Source organism: Ahaetulla prasina, chromosome 4, assembly GCF_028640845.1.
Source record: "Ahaetulla prasina isolate Xishuangbanna chromosome 4, ASM2864084v1, whole genome shotgun sequence".
Classification (NCBI taxonomy): Eukaryota; Metazoa; Chordata; class Lepidosauria; order Squamata; family Colubridae; genus Ahaetulla; species Ahaetulla prasina.
Window position 1 is genome coordinate 56094372 of NC_080542.1, and position 25745 is coordinate 56120116.

The following is a 25745-nucleotide window of genomic DNA, read 5'->3' on the forward strand; positions in this document are numbered from 1 at the left end:
AGGGGAGACTGTTGAAAGAGAAGGGGTATGACATTGGAAGTAAAAGAAGGATCAGAGTTGCTACATAGCTACAAATTCATTAAGTACAAACCACTGTGAATTCTATTGACCCTTATCGTAGCAAGCTCTAACTATTAGTTGAGAATATTCTTGTGCATGGGCATTAGCAATAATTAGCAATAATCTGCTTCATTGGAACTTTACATGTGGTCATAGTTTTTCATGCCTAACACTGGGTCATGAATTAAACCTGTTGCAGGAATTCTATTGTTTATGGATTTCTAATTTTTTTAAATAAATGTTACTTATCACAAGTTCTTTGATTTCTTGTGAGCTTGCCTGCCTTGAATCACAATCTGAATAAATTGATACTGTATATCAAATGAATTATAAAATGAAAGCCACCTATTTCCAGTTCAAACCTTAATCTATCTAATTCAATATAAATAAATATAAATATGTGCTCTTAGTTCACTCTGCTGACAGTTGGCCATTTGCATTATTTTAAAGAGTCATTGAAGCCACTTGGAGGTTTATCTGTGGCCTTAGGGTCACCTGCGTAGTGCAAATGAGTGTGAAGCTTTCTTGAAAGGACTGTATTGTAGACTGGATATAGATGATGTTGTATCCCTCCCCATCTGTCAAGAAAGGGTTGTTTCAATTTTGACATAGATGGCCTCTTTGACCCGGTTTCAAACTGGCTGTCCAAAATGTGAACTTTGCTGTCTTCAAAAGACTGGTCTTTGCCTTTTAAATGCAGATGGACTACTGAATCTTGTCCTGGTGGGTTTGTTCTCCTACGTTGTGCCATGCATTTATGAAGTGGTTGTTTTGTTTCCCCAATGTAGAGCTCTGTACATCTTGCTGCATTGTATTCCATATACCATGATGCTCAGTTTGTGTCTAGCTGTTTTATCCTTGGGGTGGACAAGCTTCATTAAGGCAGACACTCATTTGCCTGAAATGGTATAGTCTCCTGCTTGAGCAAGGGGTTGGACTACAAGATCTCTCAAGGTTCTTCCAACTTATTGTTATTCTATTTCTTCTGCTTCCTTCAAATGCAAGTTACTACATAGTTTTTTCTTGGTCCATTATCTTGCATTATGATAAAAAATTATGTGGTTTGAGCATACTAATCATGGCCAACCAAAGAAAATGTAACATTCCATGCAATGATAAAGAGGTCTGATTCTTTCTTTGCTTTTAACAGGAAATGGAAAATTTTGTACAGAGTTCAGGTGAACATGGTATTGTAGTATTTTCCCTTGGTTCACTGGTTCAAAACTTAACAGATGAAAAAAATAATATAATTGCATCAGCACTCAGCCAGCTTCCACAGAAGGTCAGTATCCTAGGTGTAAGTCACACACACACATTTATGGATATTCCAGAAATCTGTTCATTTTCTTCTCCAATAAACTACTGATTTACAAAGGATGCATATATTTTATAATTTTCATTTAATTGAACTGTGTCTAAAATTTTCTTATCCTGATAACTTTTAACTACTTTGAAGTTTTACAATTTAGAATGTGCATTTTCAACTGATTTTATATAATGTATTTCTTTCTAAAAATTCCCACAATACTAAGGAAGGGATTACAAATATTCTTTCTTAAAACTCATGTTTTCTATTAAATTTATGATAAAAGACACAAGAAATACATCTATCAATGTTTTAAATACAAGTAGAATTCAAAACAAGAATTATTAGTAAATTGAGTTCACTATTTTGTCATAAAAAAGAATGGCATGTAATATTATTTATTTATTGCATTTAAATTAATTTGTAATTCTTTGGCGGTTCAGCAATTTCACAAGAATGCAACATTAAAAGATCCATGACCCAATTCAATCCCCCAAATCCAAACAAATTAGAAAATCTGAAATTCATGAGCCAGGAAGCATTGTTTGGAATTTGGACTACATGGAATAGCAATCCAATTATTTTTTACTCTAGGTTATTTGGCGGTATAAAGGGAAAAAACTAGAGATGCTTGGAGCCAATACCAGGACCTATGATTGGATACCACAAAATGATCTTCTTGGTAAGACACCTTATGCTCCTTTAGACTGAATAAAATAGTCACTTTGCTCATATCCTAAAAGATTTTGTCAGAACATTTTCATCTTTTTATTCCAGGCCATCCAAAGACCAAAGCATTTATAACACATGGCGGAACAAATGGAATTTATGAAGCCATTTACCATGCAATTCCCATAGTAGGGATTCCCCTATTTGCAGACCAGACTGATAATATTATCCATATGAAGGTGAAGGGAATGGCTGTGGAACTGGACATCCACACAATGAAAGCAGAAGATTTAGTAAATGCTGTGAACACTGTCATTCATAATGCTTTGTGAGTAGTTTATAAACTCTCTTTGGAATAGATTACGTCTAAGATATTCATAGTAATTAATTTGCTGTTTTTTTCTTTGACGTCATTTTTGCAAAAATGGTAATTCTGGTTACTTTACCAGTTATATTTTACTCAATTAGGCATATCTGATTTTTGTATATCTATAAAGAGGTAACAGTAGAATATGTACTTTGAGCATTTTACTGGACTGGATTCCCTTCCAATTATCTGTGCTACTTAGGACTAAATGGAATTTGGAGCATCATCCAATAGAACGCATTTGTGCTTTGTTCAGTATACCTAAATTCATTGTTCAGAAAAGGATCTTAAAATTCTACCCGACTTTTTGATACTTTTTATACATGAAAATGAATAGAATGTTGTTGTGAATAAGTGTTATTGAAGATAAAATAGTATTTTAATGGAGTATAAATTAGTAGTTGGTTATAATAGTAATTGAACTGATTTTGGGTAAGAAACTATAACAGACACTAAGCCAGTTTGAATTTTGACAAATCGGTAGATTGTTTGGTGTAAAGTCCATAAGTACTTGAAGACTGAAGTTCTTAAAAACAATAGAAAGCTGATTTCTGACTCTTTTTTAATTTATTCTTTTCTGTGTCTTTTTAATTTTTCCAGTTTTAAGAAAAATGCTTTAAAATTATCTCAGTTCCATCATGATCAACCGATAAAGCCACTGGACCGGGCTATCTTTTGGATTGAATTTGTCATACGCCACAAAGGTGCCAAGCATTTGCAAGTAGCTGCCTATCACTTGAACTGGTATCAGTATCACTGTCTAGATGTCATAGCCTTCTTGATTGGCTTCACAATAGTTTTTGCATTCCTCACTTTTAAATGCTGTTCGTATTGCTTTTGGAAATGTGGCAACATTTTACAAAAATCAAAAATAGATTAATTTTCCTGGGACTCGGTCTCCAACACCTGATTAACATAGTTTATGCTCATTATTGGTACAGTAAGATTTATGTTGAATGTTTCCATATAATTCGATTCCATTCATAATATTAAATTTTACTTGTATGTGTAAATAGTTAACAAATTTAATTAGTTTTGGTTTGATTGGTAGTTAAGTGATTCTGAAGTGGAAATTTAGCTATAATGAGAAGTAATTTTTTGCAAATGCTTCTCTATAATTCTTTCTCGAAATCATTACTTTATTTAGAAATTTCTATGTATAATTTTTTTTCTCAAAATGCCAATCACTTGTTTAAAAATGTTCATGGAAGTATCTAATATGAGAGACAGAATTAGGTAAGACTAAGTAATGAACTTATCTTCAGCTGTCAAACAAAAGTATGAGGAGCGCTGGCTGGTTGTCAGTTCCTTGCAGGGGACGGGGACAATTAAAAGATTGGGAACCTCTGGGTTATGTGTTGCATTGTAGCTCTTCAGATGACACATCTTTGTTACTGTATTAAAACTAACAAATAAGAGTCAACAAGTATCCAAAAGTTGCTGCTTTCACAATAGTTTTTATAACTTTTATCAGAAAATACTTAGCACCTTCACTGGAATTCACTGTCTGTCTTGTGCAATATTCGTATCAACAAATGGACTTTATCAGCTGTAAAAGGTTAGAGGGAAAATTCCAAAATTTATCTTTTCTCAAGATGTAAAATATTTTTAAAAATGGATTATGCATCTGTCATGGCTACCATCGTAAATAAATAAATAAATAAATAAATAAGGCAAGCTTTGCAAAACCGATAGCCTGACATTTAGGGGTTAGGGGTGGGGAGGGAAGGGAAATCTAAGCATGCCAACACCTGCTCGCCAAGGTCATCCATCAGAGTGCAAAGCAGAAAAGCCCATAAGATCAAAGGTCCATTACCCAAAAAAGGTATCAGCACCCACTGTATTTTTCGAATTATAAGATGCACTGGAGTATAAGACTTGCCTTAGTTTTTGGGGAGGACAATATAAGAAAAAAGCTGATTGGGGGTGGATCGCCCTCCCGGAATATCCCAATCAGCTGTTCCCAGAGGTGAACTTTAGCAACAGGTTCGTTGGTTGTGAGCTCTGCGCCTTGCTTTTTTTCCCAGCCTCTGAAACCTCCCTTTAAGAGCCTTTTTTCAGCTTCTGAAACCTTAGTTTCAAAGGCTGGGCAGAGCTACATTCGATGTATAAGACGCATCCAAATTTTCACCCTCTTTTGGAGAGGGGGGGGGAAAGGTGTGTCTTATACTCTGAAAAATATAGTAATTGAATGTTTGCTGATAATAGGGGAGATGGCCAGGGAAAGGGGAATGTTAATTGTGTAGTGTGCACACCAAAACCAGCTTTGTTAAACTTCTGTAACCATTTAAGCTCCAGTAAAGTATACTTTTGGCAAAACAATGGCCCAGGATCTTTCTTCTCTGGGGGAATGAATGGGATGATTGACTGCATTGTTTTCTTACAATTGTGAATATAATGTTTAAGACAAGACACAAAATCTTTTCCCTCCAGCAACCAACTGGCTCTTTTGATTATAATAAATTTAAAATTAACTCTCACAAAATTATCTTCCTTTTCTATGCAGAGGAAAAAATAAAAATAGTGCATTCCTTGATATACTGTCCTTGAGAGAGTACAATTCATTTCTATCCTCTGGATATCCTGTTGTCCTGCTAGCATGACTAGGCCTCAAGGGGTGTGGTGTATAGAGGAGAGAAAAACAGTCAATCTGTTTTCCTAGATATAGCACTTCCTTTCTGGAAAAGGATCATTTTAAATTAAGGTGATCATTTTAAATTATTAAGATGAGTTAACCAACTGCTTTACTTGTTCTAGGCACCAAAAATTTCAGAAGAAATTCATCTTTCTGGCCTTTTAATACTTTTATTCCATAAAAGAAGAAAACACCACAAAAAAGTTAAAAGAAAACACTATTTTTAATAGAAGTACAAGGGTTTTGAAGTCAGAATATTAACCCTTTCATTGACCACATCAATGCATTTTCTATATAAATTATAACTGATCTCATAGTTTGTTTCAAAAATACCCAACCACACTTTCAAATTGGTTAATCAATATTAATGTTATATTAAAATGATTTTATGAGCAATTATACATAAACTGCATTATATTCCTATGGTGACAAAATAACAAGATTGGCAAAGAACACCAGGTATTGCTATTTTTTTGTTTTATTTTAGCAGGAAAAAGAAGAAATGTTATTTGTAGAACCAAAATGTCCAGAAACCTTATACCTCTAGCTTTTTCATTAGAGAATGACTATAATTTACTAGAATATCAGGCTATTCATACTATAATATCAGATAGACAATTTGCTTTGCCTCAGGCATGAACAAGCATTCTTACTGGCAATAAATTGCAATAAATAGCATGGGACTTGGTTAAATAAATTAACATGGAACTGTTCACTGGCCACCATTTTCCAAAAGTTTCCTATTTCTATAACAAAACTATGCACTTTCCTGAGTCTGAGATTCCCATACTTTACATTTTTATGGAGATGCTAATATATATGCCACAAATTTAAATATATTGGATAAGAATGGAAATTTATTTGGATTATCATTATCTAAAACAACCCTGACAGTGCCTCTTTTTCTGTTTCATGCTGAGGCCTGAATGCCTGAAATGACATTGACAAATTAATCATTAATCTTCCTTTTTTAAGAAGCCAGAAAGCATCAAAGTCCATGGAATTTGACTATTAGCAATTTATTATAAAAAAAGAAATGGTAGCAATGTAGTATACAACAGTATTTGTGCTCACGCATATATGCACACACACATACAGTGGACATTCTAAACAGTATGGTTAATTTGGAGAAAAAGGGTGCAAGTGAGGTGATTAGACAAGCATTAAACAAAATACAATCAGAGCACAGGTTCAATAACATATTACTATTGCTTTCATTATTGAACAAGCTTTGTCTTTACAAAAATTAAAAACAGAAACAGAAAAACAAAAGGCGACTGCTTCAATACTGCCATACAGCCAACTATCACACACCCAGTATTTTTGCGTACTTGATAGCAGCATTCCACGCTTCCCCCCCCCCCAAGAAATATTAAAAGCTACATGTCAAAAAACAGAGCTAAAATCATGGCAGCTAGTAACTCGTATTCAAAGGAACATATAATTAAATTATTGTTAAGATAAATGTGTTGGGAAAATTCTACATTCTTTAAATTTGTCTTCTAAACTGCTGCTTAAATGGAGATATCAACTGGAGAATCAAGCTTCGCATGTTTTTTGGCCGAAATAAGTATTTCAGTTCACAGCTTACAGCATGCTTGGAACAGGGGCAATTATAAATTCATCTACACAATCAAGTATGATGACTTAGGAAAATAAAAGTTTACTACTTGTAAACACGCAAATATACAAGCCTTGGTTTCCTTAAGTATCTGTAGTTTCACAATACATTATCTTCTGTATCTTCCTCTTTCCCCTCTGTCTCTGTCCCGATCACATATTCTTTCCCTCTCCCTCTCCCTCCCTCGTTCCCGATCCCTGTCTCTTCGGTTATCTCGGGGCCGATCTCGTTCACGATCCCGCTCTCTTTCTCTCGGCCTGCTTCTCCGGCCACTGACAACTGCTTGTGTCCGACGTAGAAAGTCATCTACCCTCATGTCATAGTCATGCTATGGAAGACAGAATAAGTTTAAATATCACTAAGTTTAAAACCACAACTTCTATTAACTTGGGAGTTACTAAGAATACTTGGATCTAAAGGGCTACCAATTATCCAGTGATAGTTCATTGTTGTAATGTGAACATATTCTTTACATTCTGCAGTTTCACATACTGATCTTTATTTTTTTTAACTGAAATTTTTGAAATGTGATACCTGCAAACTTTGCCACCTTGAGTTTTACAAATGGGAAATATATTTTCCCCCTTTCTTTTCAATTGTGTCTGATTATAGGAGACTGCCTGGGCAAGTTCCTGCAATATTTTTGCAAAGTTTTTGGAAGTGGTTTGCCATTGACTCCTACCTAGAGCTGAGAATGACTATTCCAACTGATATTCACCCATATTCTATCTAAAGGAGGATCAAAACTCATGAACTTCTGCTTTCTAGCTTGATGCCTTAACCACTACATCAAGTTAGCTCTTCTGTAACTATCTAGTCCTAGATGTTTAGCCGTACATATTTTATAATAAATATAGTGATTTTCAACGAAATCTGATGTGTACATTTTCCTAACTTGGAAACAATGATACACTTACCACTCGCTTATCCCTGTACCGTGCATCATGTGGCATGGGATGGTGTCCTGAGTAAGGAGGGTGAGCCTGCGGAGGAGGAGCATGGTGCTGGTAATATGGGTGATGGGGAGGCTGTTCTATACCTGGGTAAGGAGGCTAAAAAAAAATTCCTCGTTACTCCAGTAATCCGCTACCCCAGAACATAGCAGCATCAACAAGAAAATATAATTCAACATTTGAGCAGTACTGCAATATATATCTAGGATGTATTTGAATTCTCATGGAATTAAATGTTTCTGCAACAAGTACATTTTCACAACTGACCCCAGGAAAGCTGAAGTTATTTAGAGCATGATTTTACAGCTCTTGCTAATAAAAGATACTCTTAAAAGATTTTTTTTTGTAACAAGATAGAATAGGATTCGATAAATAAGAAAGATCAATCATTCAATAAAAATTTCAACTGAAACCACTCTAATCATTATTACTGCACCAGGACTGTGCATCAACTACAAATTTTATTTCAGACCGATTTGGACATTCCAATCAATGAATTTTTATTAGTCACAGACCAACATTACAAATAAAAGCATTAAAAACAATACTAATAAAAATAAAAGGCAGACAAAATATTACAACTAGTGATAGATTATCAGTGGGCAGCTAGAATCTGCTAATTTTGCATATAGTATAACAAAATTTGGCCACATTTAGAAAAACTACTTTGTGCTGATCTAATAATAGTAGTTACATATAAAAGGGATCAGTATTTCTCGGGTGTTTTATTAGTTGAGGTTGTAAATTGAGACTGTGAGTCCTTGCAGAAGATGCAGAGTAGCAGGCCAGGAGTTATGGTTTCCTTGTCTATTGGGGAACAATCTTAGTTCAAATGGTATTTTTTTGTATCAGCCCTCCAAAACTGCTGTGAAAAGTGCATTGTTGCATGCCAAGTTTTTAACGCCCTTCAAATTTTGGAACAGTTATTCGATGTAGGTATCTCACTGTTTTAAAAGGGAGAAATTGACTGCTCAAAAATGACCAATTTGGTCACTTAAAAACAACTTTTGTTTTAGGATAATTCAAAGTATATTCCTCTACCTGGATTTTGTTTAGAAAATCCACCCCCATCTTACATTATCTCTGAGAAATAATGATTAACTTTCTTTAGTTGATACTATCCATAATTTGTTTCTGGAGAATCCCTTATGTACCAAATTATATTGTACATTAATAGGTTAGCTGGAGTTCAGTTTTTTAAAGGACAGAAACTGTTGGCAAATTAATTTCTTTGCATAATAAATAAATATTGGTTGATCATTACGAGACTGGATCTGCCAGGTTTCCTATGAATTTGCTCAGCAAAACTGTGCAAAAGTAGATTTGCAAAATAGACTTTTTGTGGGTAAGTTTAATAAAACAGTAAAACTTAAGCTACTTCAAAACATTCCATAAGTTATTTCAGGTCAATAGGGCTCCAATTGGATAGTGCCCAGAATGGTTCTCTGAATCTGCAAGCATGGAGACAGGAAAGCTAATGCTCAGAATGAATTAAGACTTGGAATGGACAGAGATACACATAACTAAAACAAAATACTGACCAATAGCCTGCACCTGCAAGGATAGAATCAGATAATTAAGGATCAGAATGAACTAAGATTTGCAACAAATGCCAAAAATAATTTTAAAGTTTTTTCAACATGTAAAGAACAAGAAAAAAGTCAAGCAAATGATAGGTCTATTAAAAAAGATGGCAACATAGTGACGAGCGTCAAGGAAAAATGGAACTGCTTAATTCCTCTTTGCATTTGACCACATGCAAAAGGAAAAAAAATAGTCCAATCTATCAAAAATAGCATGGTGGGACACAGAACAGGAAAGGACAAAATAGGGGGGAAATGTTAAGAAAACACCTTTCCACTTTAGATGAGTTCAAATCGCAGGACCAAAAGTATTACATCCCAGGATTCTGAAGAAACCAACAGGTTGATCTCAGAACCACTGAATAAAATTTTATTGAGCTCCTGGAATAGAGAGAGCACTGGAAAAGAGGAGGATTGGAAAAAGAGCCAATGGAGATTCTCAATCATCTAGGTCCTGGGTGTCCTGAAAATGTTTTTCAAAAGGCAAATGGTCTTTCTTGGAATTTTTTCCTTGAAAACATTTCACTTCTCATTCAAGAAGCTTCTTTAGCTGATGTGGTTCCAATTCTCAAAAAAGGGAAAAAAGGAAAAAATTGGAACCAGAAAATCACAAACCAATCAGTTTGATATCAATCCCAGGAAAAACTTAGAAAAGATAACCAAGCAGCAGATCTGGGAGCACCTAGAAATGAATAAGACGATTAATAAATGCAGCTTGGGTTTGTTAAAACAGATGGTGCCAAACAAACCTTAGTCTTCTTTGATAAAGTGATTAAATTAGTGGATCAGGAAAATGCTATTGATATACCCAGTTTCCCTGAAAATAAGACCCAATAGGAAAATAAGCCCTAGCATGATTTTAGTGTGCTCATAATTTAAGCTCTACCCCCAAAATAATCCCCAGTTAACATTGTCAGCCAGATGGATGCACTTAGTACCATATTTTTCAAAAATAAGACCTAATCAGAAAATAAGACCTAATGCACCTTGGAGCAAACATTAATATAAGACCCAGTCTTATTTTCAGGGAAACACAGGTAGTATACTTGGATTTCAGGAAGGCACTTGGCAAAGTAGATGACAGTCTATCCTCAATGTAGGATAGACAGTACTATCACCAGATTCACAGTTGGCTGACCAATCACATTCAGAATGTAGCCGTCGATAGAGGTACAGCTACATAGAAAGAAATATGTAGTGTGGTTCTGTCAAAGTTCAAGGTTCTGTCTTGTACTCTTCAGCAGCTTCACGAACAATCTAAACAAGGGAATAGAAAGACCTCATCAAATCTGCAGACGATACAAAGCAGAGGGGAATTGTAACACTTTGGAAGATAAGAGATTCAGAAGGATCTTGACAGATCAGAGAAATGGGCCTATCCAACAAGATACAGTTCAATAGTGAGAAAAATAAGGTCTTGCATTTAGGCAAGAAAAACCAAACAGATAGGTATACAATAGGTAATATCTGGCTCAACAACAGTTATTATGAAAGAGATCTAGGCATCCTAGTGGACCACTATTTAAATATGACACAGTAGCATGCTGTAGTTGTCAAAAAAGGACAATGCATTTCTAGGATGCATCAACAGAAGAACAGCATCAAGATCATGAAAAGTGATAGTACTACTCTATACAACATTAGTGAGGCCACAATTAGAATATTGTCTCCAATTCTGGTCATCATGATACAAAAAAAAGATCTGAGACCCTTTAAAGACTGCAGAGAAGGACACTCTCAGATAAGGGGTCTGGAGGCTAAATCATATGATCAACAATTGAGGGAGCTAGTCTAGCCAAACAAAGAGAAGGATTAGGGATGACATGAAGATGTCTTCCAAGACTTGAATGGTAATCACAGATGATGGAGTTGATTTATTTTCTAAAGCATCTGAGAGCACGATAAGAAGCAATGGGTAGAAGCTTGTTAAAGATCCTACCTATTAAGGAGAGATTTCCTGACAGTGACAGCAATTAACCAATGGAATAACTTTTAAAGAAAAGACTGGACACTCAGTTGTCTGAGATGGCATAAGGATTCTTGCCTTGGGCAGAAGATTGGATTAGGAGATTTCCGAAGTCCCTTCCAGCCCTATGATTCAATTATCAAAAAAACATGCATTTTGAATAAACAAAAGTAAATATAAATAAATATATTTGTGGAGAATGAGAAATATGTGTTAGTGATATGTAAGAGGAGATAGGGAAAGAAAGGAATTAGGAAGATGGAGAAAAAAGATCAATGTGGGTAGAGCAATTGGATATGTTGCACTTAAAAAAACCTATGTAACACTGAGAATCTGAAAAATTCTCACTAATGGTTGCAAGGACTAGGAACAAAACAATATGAATAAAAAACAATGTGTGTCAGTGTGAGTGTGTTTAGATCAAAAATTTAAAAATGCATCAAAAGAGGATGGATAACAGATGTGAAACACAATAGAAAAACTATCTGGCAGGTATTTTGGAATATTATATCTTTAGCATAGCGTATCTAAAGGAATATGAGTAGATTTTCATACCACTTGGTATATCAAAATCTCAATACTGTGAAAAGCTCAAGAAGGCACATGCATCATCCCCCCTCAATTAGCTTCAGTAACTGTCATAGAAATGACTACATTGCTATTTGTTTGAGATATGAATGCTAATTAATCAGTTAACAAAGTATAAAATACACTAGAAAACCTTAATTGCAAATCAACCATTTTAGTTATATTGCTGTCATGAGACCCACTTAAAAAAACATACTGGATAACAAAATGGAGGCGGCTGACATGAATTTTCAAGTGGTCTTAACAGGAAAAGTTTTAAAAGGGTTTTTCTTTTTAGAAATGCATCAGAAAACCTAAAATACTGAAACTGTACAAGCAGTTGTGTTAAAACTGAATGACCTGGAATATTCCACTTCTTTTTCAAACGATGCTGAAACAGTTTTGTTGCATTAAAAAAAATCCTTGTAAAATCCAAGACCTGTGTCAAACACTATAGGTCAATTTCAATTTTGGAGGATTAGCTTCCCCAAGAAAACAGCTGGATCATTCAAGAATATCTGGAGAAGAAATGGAATATTCTAGAAATGTTCTGGAATAACATAATTTATGTCAGCCTTCTGACATAATGCAGACAAGAAGCATATCCAGACAAACTAATTCTACTTTATTATAAAGTTAGAGTTAACAGAATTTTAAGAACAGTTTAACATTTCTCCCCTGGTGCCTTTACAGACCAAGAAACTAAAGGAAGCTCCCTTCTGAGACATTTCCTACACCCACATTCCTGTTACTTACTAAACTGCCTCTTATCCAACTGCATTTCAGCTGCATCTCTCAAGGTCATTTACACATACACTGCACCTATAGCCTCTTATTGACTAATTGAGATCATTTTTCTTTCTCCTCATACTCATCTGAAATGTTACTATTTCTATCATAGCATTTCTTTGGAGAGGATTTAGACCTGTGTTTCAAGTATGGGTTTTATTATAGCTGGTTCTTATGGCTGGGTTGCTTAACAACCATCTGCATTTATGATGGAACGGGAGTTTTAAGGTCATTGTAAAAATCTTGTGCTGCAATCTGATCACATGACATGTTGGACCCTTGGCAAACTGTCAGATCTATGAACACTCATGATGTTCCATGGCCACGTCACTGTGATTTGTGTTGGCTACCAACAAAGTCCAATGGATTCACATTTACAACTGTGGCTTTGCCTAATGAAAGCCAGTAGACTCTACAATCACTTCTTCATGTTAGTGCTTCAATTTATGACCAAAATTACTTATGACCAGGCTTTCATGTAGCCATAATCAAGGATTATCTGTATTGCTTCTCCTCATTTATTTGCTAATCATGGTATCACGCTTTCACTTTGACAATGTAAGCTGCTTTAATTCAGTTTTTATTTTCAGTTCTATTATGTAATTATACAGCAGAATCTTTTCTGAAATGTTTTGCAGGTTGAGTGTGTAACTCTAGATTTTCAGGGGGATTGCTTTGTCTATGGTTTGGCAGCAACAACAAATCAGTTCAGTATCAGGAACTTTAACTTCCAATTACTTCTCAATCATTGTTTACTGCTTAGTTCAAGGGTACAAAAACACAGCTTCTCTTCCCTAAGCCCAAGAGACAAAACAGAGGATGGTTTCTTTTTTTGGGGGGGGGGTGTATGTTAAGGAGTAAGCATTCCTCAATAACTTATGATGATGCTTAAAACACTTATTTTAATTCCTGAAGTCTTGTCATCAAGTGCTCTGCTACAGTCCTTGAGGCAACAAATATTCTGTAACCCTGTTATAGTTCTTTCCCAGTAAGATCATGTAATTTTCATAATGGCATGAAAAACATTATGTGAAACTTAGAATTACTACTTGGATCCTACTGATTTCATTGGTGAAAACTGCTATGCCAAACATGAAAACTTGTCTAAATCATTTGACTAAAATTAGTAATTAAAATTAGAAAGTTACCACCATAAAGATTTACCAAAAATCTTCAAGTCATTTTTAAAATCACAGCAAAATGCTGTGTTCTATATAAATGAGAGGAACAGCTGTGTTTAGCAATAATCCCTTATAATACTATGGGTGTACTAAAGTTAAAGAATATAAAATTACAAACCATTCCTTGCCAAGGTGGTGGTGGTCCCATGTTATGAAATTCTCTCACATAATCATTGTAAGACTACAAAAAACACATATACAAGAATGTCAAAATCAAGCAATATTAAAACATCTTCTGTGACTGCCTATGAAAGATTATAAACTTACCCCATTTAAGAAGACATCTCTCCGAACTCCTGAAAATCGTCTGTTGAGAATAAGGTTAAATTAGACACATATATTCAGATACCTTAGATTAGAAAATGGCATTATTAAACATCTCTTACCTGTCTATATCTTGGTATCTGGGGTCTTTTAAATACCCTGTTTAAAATCAAGCAGCATTACGTATCACATTTATTATATTTGGCAACATAAATAGCCATTACCATCTTTACGTTAAGCATGCTACTGCCTAGCTACTCATAGGAGTGACTCTTCTGTTCCCAAGTGGCCCATGAATTTCAGTTTTAAAATAACTACATAACACTTTATGGCAAAGGTAAAAATATTGCCCTACAGAAGGCTGAATCTCAACTAATACCATCTTGTATCTTTAGGCAGACTGCCTGGGACTATTGGAATCTATTCAGCCATATACTATATGAAAGACGACTGTTCCTGTTCCCTCTCCACCACACACCAAGACATTGTGTGAAATTAAATGAATGCTTAGACTACTAAGAATATAAGGCAGTTTGATTCCTTTGTCTTGACTTACAGATTGACAAGTGCTAGTACATTCTTTTGAATGCCTCCATATGACACCTCTCTATTTGCTCCATATTATTGCCTAACTATTTTAGAATCTTATTAGTGATAGTTATTCCCCTTACTCCTATATGTATTGTTATATTCTCATATTTCTGTTATCTTAATCAGAGCCTTTATTACCTTAAATTTAAATAATTTAATATTCACATTCCCACATGATGACTATTGTAATACACAAATCTGTAAATTTGTGCATATACATTTAAACAGTAAGATATTAACCTGGTCTTTGGTGAAACTCAGAGGGATAATCAATCCTTGGTTTCTTTCTGCTGTTATGAATATCATAATCCTCTGGTCGACGCCTACATAAATTAGACAATAATTAAGAACTGTTTGGAACAACTTACGTAAACACAACATCTTTAGAAGGACTCACCGGAACAGCTCACAGCCTTTTTTTGTGTGTTTTCTGTAATTCCCTACATGAGTTTTCCGGAATTCATTACAAGAAATTTGTATTTGTGGTAGCAACAAAATGTATATTCTTAACTAGAATATGATGTGAAAATTTTAGATTCTTAACAAGGAACTTCATTCAACCATACCTAGTGTAAATCCAGTAGTAATATGAATTTCTTTAAAAGTCCCATTGACTTTTTGTGGTCTGTGTTTTCTTTTGTCCATAAAAATTGCAGCATGAAATCTACTTGATGCTTACAGAATTTCTACATTGAAGTTTACCCTGAAAGCATAAGCTACATAATTTCTGAATACCATTTTATATACTTGATCTGATTAACTGTCTTACTTGGTCTGTAAAAAACTTGATCAATTTCCAACATGCAAATCCCATCCTGCATAGACACAATTACTTGTTACTGTACAGGAAAAAAAAACATTTAAGGCATAAGGCATATTTTAACAAAATCATAATCTTCGAATCAAGAGCCCGTTATTTTAGGCTGCTATACATTTTAATAAAATGAATTTTAATTTTTTTTAATGATCTTTCAGATTTCTTGCTCTAGTTTGCTTTTCACTCTTCATTAGCAAGTTACCTGGTGTTCCCTTCCAATGCACCTTCACAATTTCTATAACAAGGAAACATGAATAGACCACAACATGATTCCTCCCACCTCCCACCTTATTATTTAAATTATCATTCTTAATAAGTATCACATTCTGAGAAAATAAAGCAACTGTACGTACAGCAAAAAAGAGTTTAGAAAATAGCTGGTGTAAAAAATAAACATACCGCTTTCTTGTAGTTTGAGTGTGCACTTACGACCGGTATAATATATGATAGTAACAGTTCATATAGTAGTCCAACTACTGACTTTAAGCTGAAAGCCACATACATAAATGGAGGCCCTGGCAGGCTTGAGAAGGTGTGATGGTGTTATAATGTATAGTTTGCAGTCCATTGCAAAACCTTCACTTGTAAATACTTTATTGCACTGGAAATCTCTTAGTGCTTAACTTCAAAAGCCATCTTGGTGCTCAGTCCTTTTATGCCCAAAGAAGGGGGGGTTGCTGCCAGGATTCCTCCTACCTACAGGTTACAATGTCCTTTAAGAGCAAGGATATGGGGACTCGTTGGATATCTTTACCTACCACAGGACATTTCCACAAACTGGAAAGTCTAACCAAAAAGGCTTCAGCCCAAACCACACAGTCTTTAGCAGAAATGCTTTAGATTTATCAGAAAACAAAGTGGCTACACAGGGATCAGGGAAACGTGTTGGATAGGAGGGATTATTATCAGTCCTTTGCAAAGACTCCTCCAATTCTGTAACAAGATATACCCTTCTTTCTGGGAAAGGTTGGTAAGTTCATAGAGTAGTGATCAATAACCATGGCGATCCTCTAAAACAACTTTTAAGTCCACGGGTGCTGCCAGCATCTGGAAAGGTTGTATACATTGACACAGCAACAGCCATTCTTTTTGGTTTGTTGCCGGGTCTCCAAGGGCTACTTCCTTTGGAGAGAACCTACGGCTTCCAGAAGCACAGCAAGATGTAAGAGAATATTTGGCAATGGGCATAACCACAGCACGGTGATACAATTTGAAACAGTCCCAAACACGCTCTTCTTGAACAGCAAAATATTATAAATATTTTATCCTCAAAATGAGGCGACCATCTTCTGCAAAATTATAAGTGATCCTGATAAAAGTCCCATATTTGACAAGGCTTATCCAGAGATATACCTGAAAGAAAAGGCTTTTACAAGAAATTAACACATTTTGGAACACACAGACTTGATTTTCCTCCACCTAACCTGGTCTTGAAAAAAATCAGCTTACCTACAATTGACTAAAAATCTAGTCAAAACTAGATTAACATAAACTTTTCTGTGTAAGCAAAATGTCCCCATTTTCCTCTTGAAAGTGACAAACTGGGGGAGAGGGACAATGTGAAATCCTCAATGAAGCCACAAACCCGTCCATGCAGCTTGATGTGAGGATTTTCTCTCTTCTTGATTGCAGGGAAAGCTTTTTGATGAATCATATTCCTCCATCACGTTATTCTGACACATGTGCCTATTATCAGTCCAAAGAATGTTTCTAACCTTCCCACATCTCGGAGTGGCTCTCGACGGGATGGACGTCCTCTTGACCGGGGCTGAGAATGCATTCTTCTCTTATGACGCATTTTATGAATGACTTGATACAAGTCAATACTTTCATCAGGAGGGAATAGGAGACAAAGTTGGGTTCCACATTCAAGCTCAATTTCCTGTAACAATTAAATAGTGATGTTATAAGTTCATAGCACAGCTCACACAAAGGAATCAATGTTTAATTATAAGGTTTCATTCTCAGACCAATTGAATACATTTTATGAATGCTAATGCCTAATTTAAGGAACATGTGAAAGCTTAATGTAACAGGGCCATTAAACCACTTAAATTGCATATGTTGTAGTGATTTTAGTGAAATTAACAAAAGACATAGATCAAGGGAGGTGTATAGTTACAGGCTGACCTATGACCACTCAGTCAGTAACCATTCTAAGCCATGACAGTGCTGAACAAATGATGGTTACAAGAATCCTTGGGAGGTTCCCAGCATCCTTGAAGACGTGATCGCAATCTGAGTGCTTGGCAAGCCATTTACATTCCCAGTTGCCAACCCCCCTGCAATCACGTGACTGTTATTTGTAATCTCCCTGCTCAGTTTCTCCAGAAAGTGAATAGGAAAGCTGGCAGAGAAGTCACAAGTTGCTCAGATAAGTTTCCTCCTTTAGCTCCTATGTGCTTACACCCTGCCAGTCTCTCACACACCTCTAGGAACTCTCCTTGACCTACACGCCCTCCTTAGTCCATATGGAATCTTTTGCACACCCTCCAACCTGCATAGTGCTTCTCACATACTCTTGTACATGCTTCCCATCTGCATCTCGCACACACACACACACACACCAGCCTTCACCAGTACCCCCTTTCTCTTTCCCTCACCTAGCTGCTGCCACTTATCTGTTTGCAAACCTGAAATTTGCAATTTCCTGCCAGTTTTCCCAATGACTTTGGTTGAAAAAAGTTGGCAGGAAGTTGCCTCACCTAATGATTATAAGATTCAATTAACGATGGCAATTGGAACTGCAGAGATTTATATCACTAATTGGTATAGTCACGCTTTATGATTGCATTATTTAGTGATGGAAATTCCGTTCCCAATTATAAGTCAAGGTCTGCCTGTCTGTTTAATTTAATGCACACCCCAATTTAAATATGCATGCTTAGTAAGTAGACAATTTTCATACAAGCCCTTATCTCACAATTAGTGCAAAAAGAGAATGCCAAACTATGACATGCTGTGGCTGTGATATATTTACCAGTATTGTTTTGTCATCTTTCTTCCATCAGTTCAATCACCATTTTCTTTCATTACGAGTGCTTTGATTAAAAAGTTGAATGACAATTCTTCTGGCTTCATGCAACCTTGTTATAGAAATCTGCTTACAATGGTATATTTTATTTTAAAGGAACTTGCTGTACATCCCCAGATGCTTTAATATTTGGGAATGCAATCTTTTTACCATAATGTGACAATATTATATAGACAATATTATATAGATAAAACAAGATTAACAGAATTAGCTGTCAAAGATGAACTATATAATATAAAAAACCTATTAAGAATATTTTAAAATACTGAGATTAATGTTTTGAAGAGCAGTCAAAGGCAGTTGACAAACCTGTCCATCACGTCCAATCTTTACTGGCTTATGTTCATTCCAAGGATTCGTCAGGTGAGCAGATTTTGTGAATGGCAATTCACGCCTAAAAATATGATGACACACGTTCTCATATAATGAAGTGTAACTTAAAAATATGAGAATCCAACTAGCAATGGTCTAATGAATGACGCGTACCTTAGAGGCTATCCCATAATGTTCACTTCACAAAGCAAATATTACAATTTCCAAAATCTGTCCTCAGTTCTGATTAAGAAACTCTAAGGCAGGTAATTTAAGCTTTCCTTTATTTTTTCTTCCTATCCAATTTTCACAAATCCCTTCATTCATACCCTTGCTTTGGCAATAAAGGAAGCGAAGTGATAAAAATGTAATTTTCCCTATATGAATTACATAATAATGGTGCTGGAAAACTTTTTGATCCAGTGCTCCTCATATCTGCCACCCTACAAAGTTAAGCAAGGCAGGAAAAGAAGGAAAAAAGGTGTCTGGAATAGAACTAAACATTCTACTTGGTTTGAGAAAAATCTATGAGGCATTATTTTTTAGAATCAAATTCAAAGCTTATCTTTGACAAACTTATTTATCATTACTAATAATTTTTATTCTACACAATTTTTGAAATCTGATTCAATTAGCTTGCATTATTTTCATTTATATTTCTAGTGAAAAAAACTGGTAGTGATTCCAGGCTCTGGAACAAAATGGAAGGTATTCTAATCCTTATTAAACTGAAAGGGATGAAAAACACAATAGTTTTTAAAATAATATTTCTTAAAATCTCAGAATTACATTTCTAGCACAACTTTCCACTGGAGGAGAAAAAAGCAACTTTTGGCTTCTCTTCCCATTTTACACTTAATGTGATTTCAAAATCCAAGGAAAGGAAGCCATCCATCCATCCATCATCATCAGAAGACACCCAAGACTATAAGAACGATAAGATGAAAAGGCAGTAATTCAGAATCTATATCTTAAAACAAAAGCCACAGCAGAAGAAAGAACCGGAGAAAGAAAAGTGAGATATGAGAATCCCTGACTTTGATGCATCAAAATATGGACCTCCAAGCCACTGAAATAATTTTACCTTTCAACACTAAGTTTAGTCTCTCTTGAGATGACTCTTGGGACCTACATGATCATATCCATATTGTTTTCTTGGTATCAATACAGATATGATTCACATTGTTATCTTCCAAAATGTTTCTCAACTTCCCATTTGATTCTATAGCCCAGGGGTAAGCAATTAATTTTTTCAAGGGGCCACATGAAAAACTTGGATTGTTGTGGAGGACTCGATACCACCCCAATCCTGATATTGCCGCTGCCCCCGCAAAGGCCATGGGTTGGACAGGGACAGCTCATGGGCTGGATGTGGCCTGCGGGCCATAAAAAATCCAGGTCTACTATAGCCTTAAGATATCCTGGTGGTCTCTCATTGAAGTACTAACTAGAACTGATATTACTGGTTTTGTTTTTTTGGTTTAAGACAAGTTGAATTTGGATGGGAGCACTGGCATGCATATATAATTTGCCGCATAAACATTATACATCTGTTCTATAACAAATAGCCCATCCAACCACACTTTTATTTTCTAATTTCCAACCATTTTACCTGCATATCCAATCTATCTTAAATACTCCTCCCAGCATTTTTGCATTCATTCCTGCAGGTAGTACCCAATGTATGGGAGACCCTCCATGGTGAGATTCAGAAGCAAGCCTTGCAAATCCTGTAAGAATTAAAAAAGTGCGATGAGGCCATTTATCCAAATAATTTTTGATTTATGAATGCAAGTATTCCTTTTACAGGTAGCCCTCAACTCACAACCATTCATTTAGTGACTGCTGGAAATTACAACAGCACTGAAAAAGTGACATATCACAATTTTTCACACTTACGACAGTTGCAGCATCCCATGGCCACATGATCAAGATTCGGACAAATGGCAAGTGGCTCATATTTATGATGGTTGCAGTGTCCTGGGGTCATGAGATCACCTTTCATGACCTTCTGACAAGCAAAGTCAACAGTGAAGAGAGATTCATTTAACAACTGTCTTGCTAATTCAACAACTGTAGTGATTCACTTAGCAATAGTGGCAAGAAAAGTCATAAAATGGGGCAAAACTCACTTTAATAACTGTGTTGCTTAACAACAGAAATTTGGGACTCAATTCTGGTTGTAAGTCAAGGACTACCTGCACTTACCTTGGAATTTTCCACTCTCTCTTACAGAAAATATCAAGATCACACTTCTTGCTGATCTGAAGGCAGCATTGAGCTTTTTCTCATTGACTGGAAGGGTTGACCAAACACCCTATGGAGAAATGAGCAAATAATTTACAAACCAAAAGCTATCCGATCTGTTCAAGCTCAATAAGATTTTGGAATATATTGAAGAAGGCCTCAGTTTCTATCCCTGCAATTTCCAGATCCAGAGAACAGCTCCAAGACAGATATCTATCCGAGTCATCAAAAAAAGCTATTAAACGAAAGTAGAGACAATAGTATAATGTCCAAATAAGGAAGTTTTATATATTAATACATGCAAAACAAAATTTGGAAAAAAATCAGAAATATTCACATTCTCAGTAATCTACAGATAACATTCACTAAATTTAAACTCATTTTAACATGAGTTAAATGTGATGAGTTTAACATGACATGTGATATTCCTCTTTCCTTCTATATTAGGGGTTCTCAACTCCTGGACCATGGAATGGTACAAATCTATGTATTGTTAAGAACGGAGCTGCAAAGCTGGAGGTGACAGGCAGGTAAGCAAGGGAAACTGAAACAATTCCCCTCGCCCCACCAATATATGAAAAAAATGTCTTCTATGAAACTAGTGCCATAAAGGTTAGGAGCAGCTATTCTACACAAAGCAAAAATAAAGAGAAAAAAATACAACAGATGAGACACTAGTTCATTATTTCTAATAGTTTGCCTATAATGCATGTATGTTTCTAAAATCTCTTTGGCATTCCTCAAGGAAACACACATTTGAACTCTAAGATCAAAATTGTGATTTTTCAGCAGTACATTTGCAGAATTTAAGCTCTTATACATGTGCATTATGACTCTCAGAGGCTTAAAGCATTAATTTTGCACAAAATCTACAAAATATGGGTGGGGGGGACACACACGACACATATGAACAGAAGTTCCCATGACTTTTGGTGGTTGAATATAGTAATTTGAAACATGTGGCTGGGGAAAAATGTAACCTCCATTTTAGATGAGGCAATGAACCAAGAAGAAATAATTAAATTATTTATAAAATAAATATACATTTTATTTTGCATGTATGTTTTAATATTTAATAAAAAATAAAATAATTAAAAAGAAAAGCAATTAATCTGATTCCATACTTTGCACATGTAACTGACTTCACGGAAATTCAACATACCTTAGCTTTGGCAAGAGAGACATTTTCATGGTTGTTACTTTTTATAAGAAAAAATCGTGCATCTTGGAGAATATATTTAAGTTTGCTAGTTTGGTCTGGAAGGAAAAACAAAATAGATAACCATATTGGTAAACTTTACTTGCCAAGGAAACTTAAATATAGGTAGTCCTCAACTTACAACCATTTGTTTAGTGACTGTTTGAAATTACAATAGTATTGACAAATGTGACTTATGACCATTTTTCACACTTATGACCATTGTAGCATCTCCGCGTCACCTGATTCAACTTTGGATGCTTGCCCACCGGCATGTATTTATGATGGTTGCAATGTCCTGGGATCATGTGATCACCTTTCGTGACTTTCTGACAAGCAAAGTCAATGGGAAAGCCAGGTTCAATTAAAAACTCTGTTAGTAATTGAATAACTGCCGAGATTCCGTTAACAACTGTTACAAGAAAGGTAGAAAAAGGAGCAAAAACTCTTTAACAACTGTCTTGCTTAGCAATGAAAATTTTTGTCTCAATTGTGGTTGTAACTTGAGGTCTCCTATATTTATAGGATCTGGAATACAAAGTCTAGCTGTTGCAATGGCAAAATTGGCCTCTAATAGGGCATATGCAGCTTAATCCCCTGAATTCCTTCTTAATAAAAGGAAGCTCTACAGTTCAAACAGACTGTGCTCTTCAAATGAGTGAATGGCTCAATCCCACCAAATTCAGATTTCCATACCATGCAGTGCTAAACTTTAAAAGCAAAATAAGCTATTCAAGATAAAAGCCAATGCAACATTAATAATGTTCCGATATTTTTATTTGTAATAGACAATATATAGCCTTAATCAGAGAAATCTTTTTGTGAAGTTTGTCTGTAAAAGGATTAATTAGATTGCTTATTCGCCTGCTAATTCAGTGATGAAATATTGTTTTTTCCATTAAAAACCTCATGCAAATAATTTAAATTATTCACTAGTATGCATTTTACTGTACATCAGAACATTATTTTATTTGCTATATAATCAACTAAGTCAATACAATAGCTTGCAATAGATGCATGCATTAAAAAGTTCAAATTTAAATTATACCTTTTTGGACAGCACGAACGGAAGATGATAATTTCTCATGCTTCTTTTCTGAACCTGTATTTAGCCAAAGTACATTTGTTCAGATTGAGCCTTAATAGAGATACGTTACAAATTCTACAATCTTTTCACATACTATTTTCATTCATGACAAATTATTCCTCCTATAGGCACCCCCACACACAAAAAGAATGCTTCTCAATGTGCACGAGGATTTGAATTTGATTTTTTTTGTTGTTGTCCATTTTTAGGTTTCATTTGTTAGACCAGTTTTCTATAGAGAAAACTAGTCAATGAATCATCATCTTCCAAGTTTAAAAAAGTGAAATTTCCATTTAAGCAACATAATAGAATTAACATAAGAAAGCCCACTTTATCAAATTATTCACACAGAACATGCCAGAAAACTAACTATCATTTCAGCTATGTGTCCCAAGCCTATTATGGTCTATGGTTTATTTTTACCAATGCATTTCAAGAGTTTGCTACAGATCATATCAATGAAGATAAGCAATCACAAAATACCTGCATATGACTCTGATGCAGAGCTTCCACTTCTATCAAAAACAATTGGAGAGATGCCTCTAGCTCTTTTCCTGGCCTTCTTTTTCTCATCTAAGATCATCAAAATAAGCAATAGCAGTACTTTAAAGGTTCAAATGAAAAATTAATATTTCTAAAAAATATATAATTTGAAAAATATAGTGTATAGCTGACTATATTGGGCCAGAATTCAGAGAACTGTGACAATAGTTCTCAAAGTATCAGAAGTTTAGACAACTTGGTCTGAACAGAAACATTGTCTATCAAAGCTATATTTGAAGCTCAGGGAAACTTCTGGAGTGTCTATGTGAGGGATGCTGCTCAAAGTTTTTTTAAAAAGAGCATTAACGTCCATTTGGAATATCAACAATGTTTCAGTCATAAATGTAATACATTTAAGTATATTCTTATTTATAAACATAGTTATAAACCTAAATTAGGTCCCAATCTATACATATTAATTTACTGTAGTTGTCTCATTTGCATGACTAAAAGCCCCATTGGCAATCTGAATAACAGAATCACATAGGAAAGTCCTTTATCATTGCTGCAGATTCATCAGAAATATTTAACACCCAGCACAAGAGGGTATAGCAGATGTCTATGTAACCTTCCCACTGTAAACGTTTAGATCTTTTCTCTCCAAAGCAAAATTAAAGATTGATATATTCACTAGCTGCACTCAGCTAGTTGAGACTAAACCCTGAGAAATGCAACCAAATCATTTACCATGTCTGATTATTCCAATCATATTGTTTATATAGAATAGAATAGAATAGAATAGAATAGAATAGAATAGAATAGAATAGAATTTTTTTATTGGCCAAGTGTGATTGGACACACAAGGAATTTGTCTTGGTGCATATGCTCTCAGTGTACATAAAAGAAAAGATACATAAAAGAAAAGATATTCTAAAATAGAAAGGGGTAAATGTGTGTACATAACCAAGTATCTAGTAATGCTCACTTAATGATTGTAACTATTTCAAAAATTTATTTGCTTTACAAATGGCTAACAATTTTAAAACAGCTAGATCTTTGCTATTTGCTTTATTTTTATTCTCACAGAAACCTTTAGTAGTCTGTTTACTGGTGGAAAATGTAGGTTTAAGTTCCATTGCTAACAATGCAGTGGTAAAATGCAATGTTATTTGACTGCATTGCTTTGTAACAGGAATCCTGGTAGTCCCCATTGCTATCATTAAGTGAGGATCACGGGTCGTTAAACAAGGATCTCCTTGTAACTTCCTGCCAGGTTCCAAGACACAAAATCAGTGGGGAATCTGGTAGGAAATTGCAAGTTCCAGATGGCTTGCAAGGAAGTTGGTGGATAAGTACGTTGCTGCTGCTGGGTAGGGCAAGGTTTGTGGATGGCCGGCAAAGTATGGTATGAGTACAACCATAATTGGCTGTTACTAGGTTGTGGAGGTTTGCAGGTTGCCAGTGCAACTGGAATGGCCAGAACTTTGTGGACCAATTATATTATTGTTCAGCACCATAATAACTTCAAACATAATTTGTTGAAGTAGTGATCATTAACTTTATGGCCAACAGACTGGATAAATCAAATTGATTCAGGGTTAGATGTTCAGAAAAATATTTAATGCCCGGTTCTCCTTGAGACCATGTTAATTTTTTCCCCAAAATTTACAATCCAGTGGCTTCTGGAAATAAATCCTCCAAACTGGAAATAGTTCTGATGACCTCCACAAAATGTTCCAAGACTACACAGACCTACCCCCACATTATCTTGGAACTATTTACTTTATCTTTATTTTCACTGAAATCATTACTAATCTGTTTACTGGTGGAAAATATATATTTAAGTCTTAGCTCACTTTGTCTGTTACAGAATTCAAAATATGGACTACATTCTGATTTGAAGAATTTTCCTTGCTAATAGAAATTCTTAAAAAGATAGAATTAGGAGCAAAATAAATAATTGCAGTAGCAGAACCTTATGCTTTATGCTTCAGTTCTTCTGGCCTGTAGATCCA

At 35.1% G+C, this 25745-nt stretch overlaps 2 protein-coding genes across 5 annotated transcripts in view; one reads left to right on the forward strand and one right to left on the reverse strand.

Moving 5' to 3' along the window:
• The window catches only part of LOC131198482 (UDP-glucuronosyltransferase 2A1-like), a 76232-nt gene extending 72549 nt beyond the window's left edge, over positions 1–3683 (forward strand). For both annotated transcript variants that reach the window (XM_058183180.1, XM_058183179.1), the window contains 4 exons: positions 1211–1342; positions 1961–2048; positions 2144–2363; positions 3003–3683. In XM_058183180.1, coding sequence (XP_058039163.1) covers positions 1211–1342; positions 1961–2048; positions 2144–2363; positions 3003–3282 — 720 coding nt within the window. In that variant the 3' untranslated portion in view covers positions 3283–3683. The remainder of the gene's footprint in view (positions 1–1210; positions 1343–1960; positions 2049–2143; positions 2364–3002) is intronic.
• A 1558-nt stretch (positions 3684–5241) lies between these two features.
• Positions 5242–25745, reverse strand: part of YTHDC1 (YTH N6-methyladenosine RNA binding protein C1) — a 34165-nt gene continuing 13661 nt past the window's right edge. Inside the window, exons 5-17 of one of the 3 annotated variants that reach the window (XM_058180677.1) lie at positions 23731–23820; positions 23209–23262; positions 22125–22219; positions 20924–21032; positions 20328–20445; positions 18713–18797; positions 17085–17251; positions 14793–14875; positions 14084–14120; positions 13965–14004; positions 13816–13878; positions 7576–7710; positions 5242–6986 (exon numbers count right to left, since the gene is read on the reverse strand). In XM_058180677.1, the coding sequence (XP_058036660.1) occupies positions 6768–6986; positions 7576–7710; positions 13816–13878; positions 13965–14004; positions 14084–14120; positions 14793–14875; positions 17085–17251; positions 18713–18797; positions 20328–20445; positions 20924–21032; positions 22125–22219; positions 23209–23262; positions 23731–23820 (1295 nt within the window). In that variant the 3' untranslated portion in view covers positions 5242–6767. Of the gene's footprint in view, positions 6987–7575; positions 10452–13815; positions 13879–13964; positions 14005–14083; positions 14121–14792; positions 14876–17084; positions 17252–18712; positions 18798–20327; positions 20446–20923; positions 21033–22124; positions 22220–23208; positions 23263–23730; positions 23821–25745 lie in introns of those variants that run through there. The other 2 variants (XM_058180678.1, XM_058180679.1) reach the window with 2 other exon arrangements.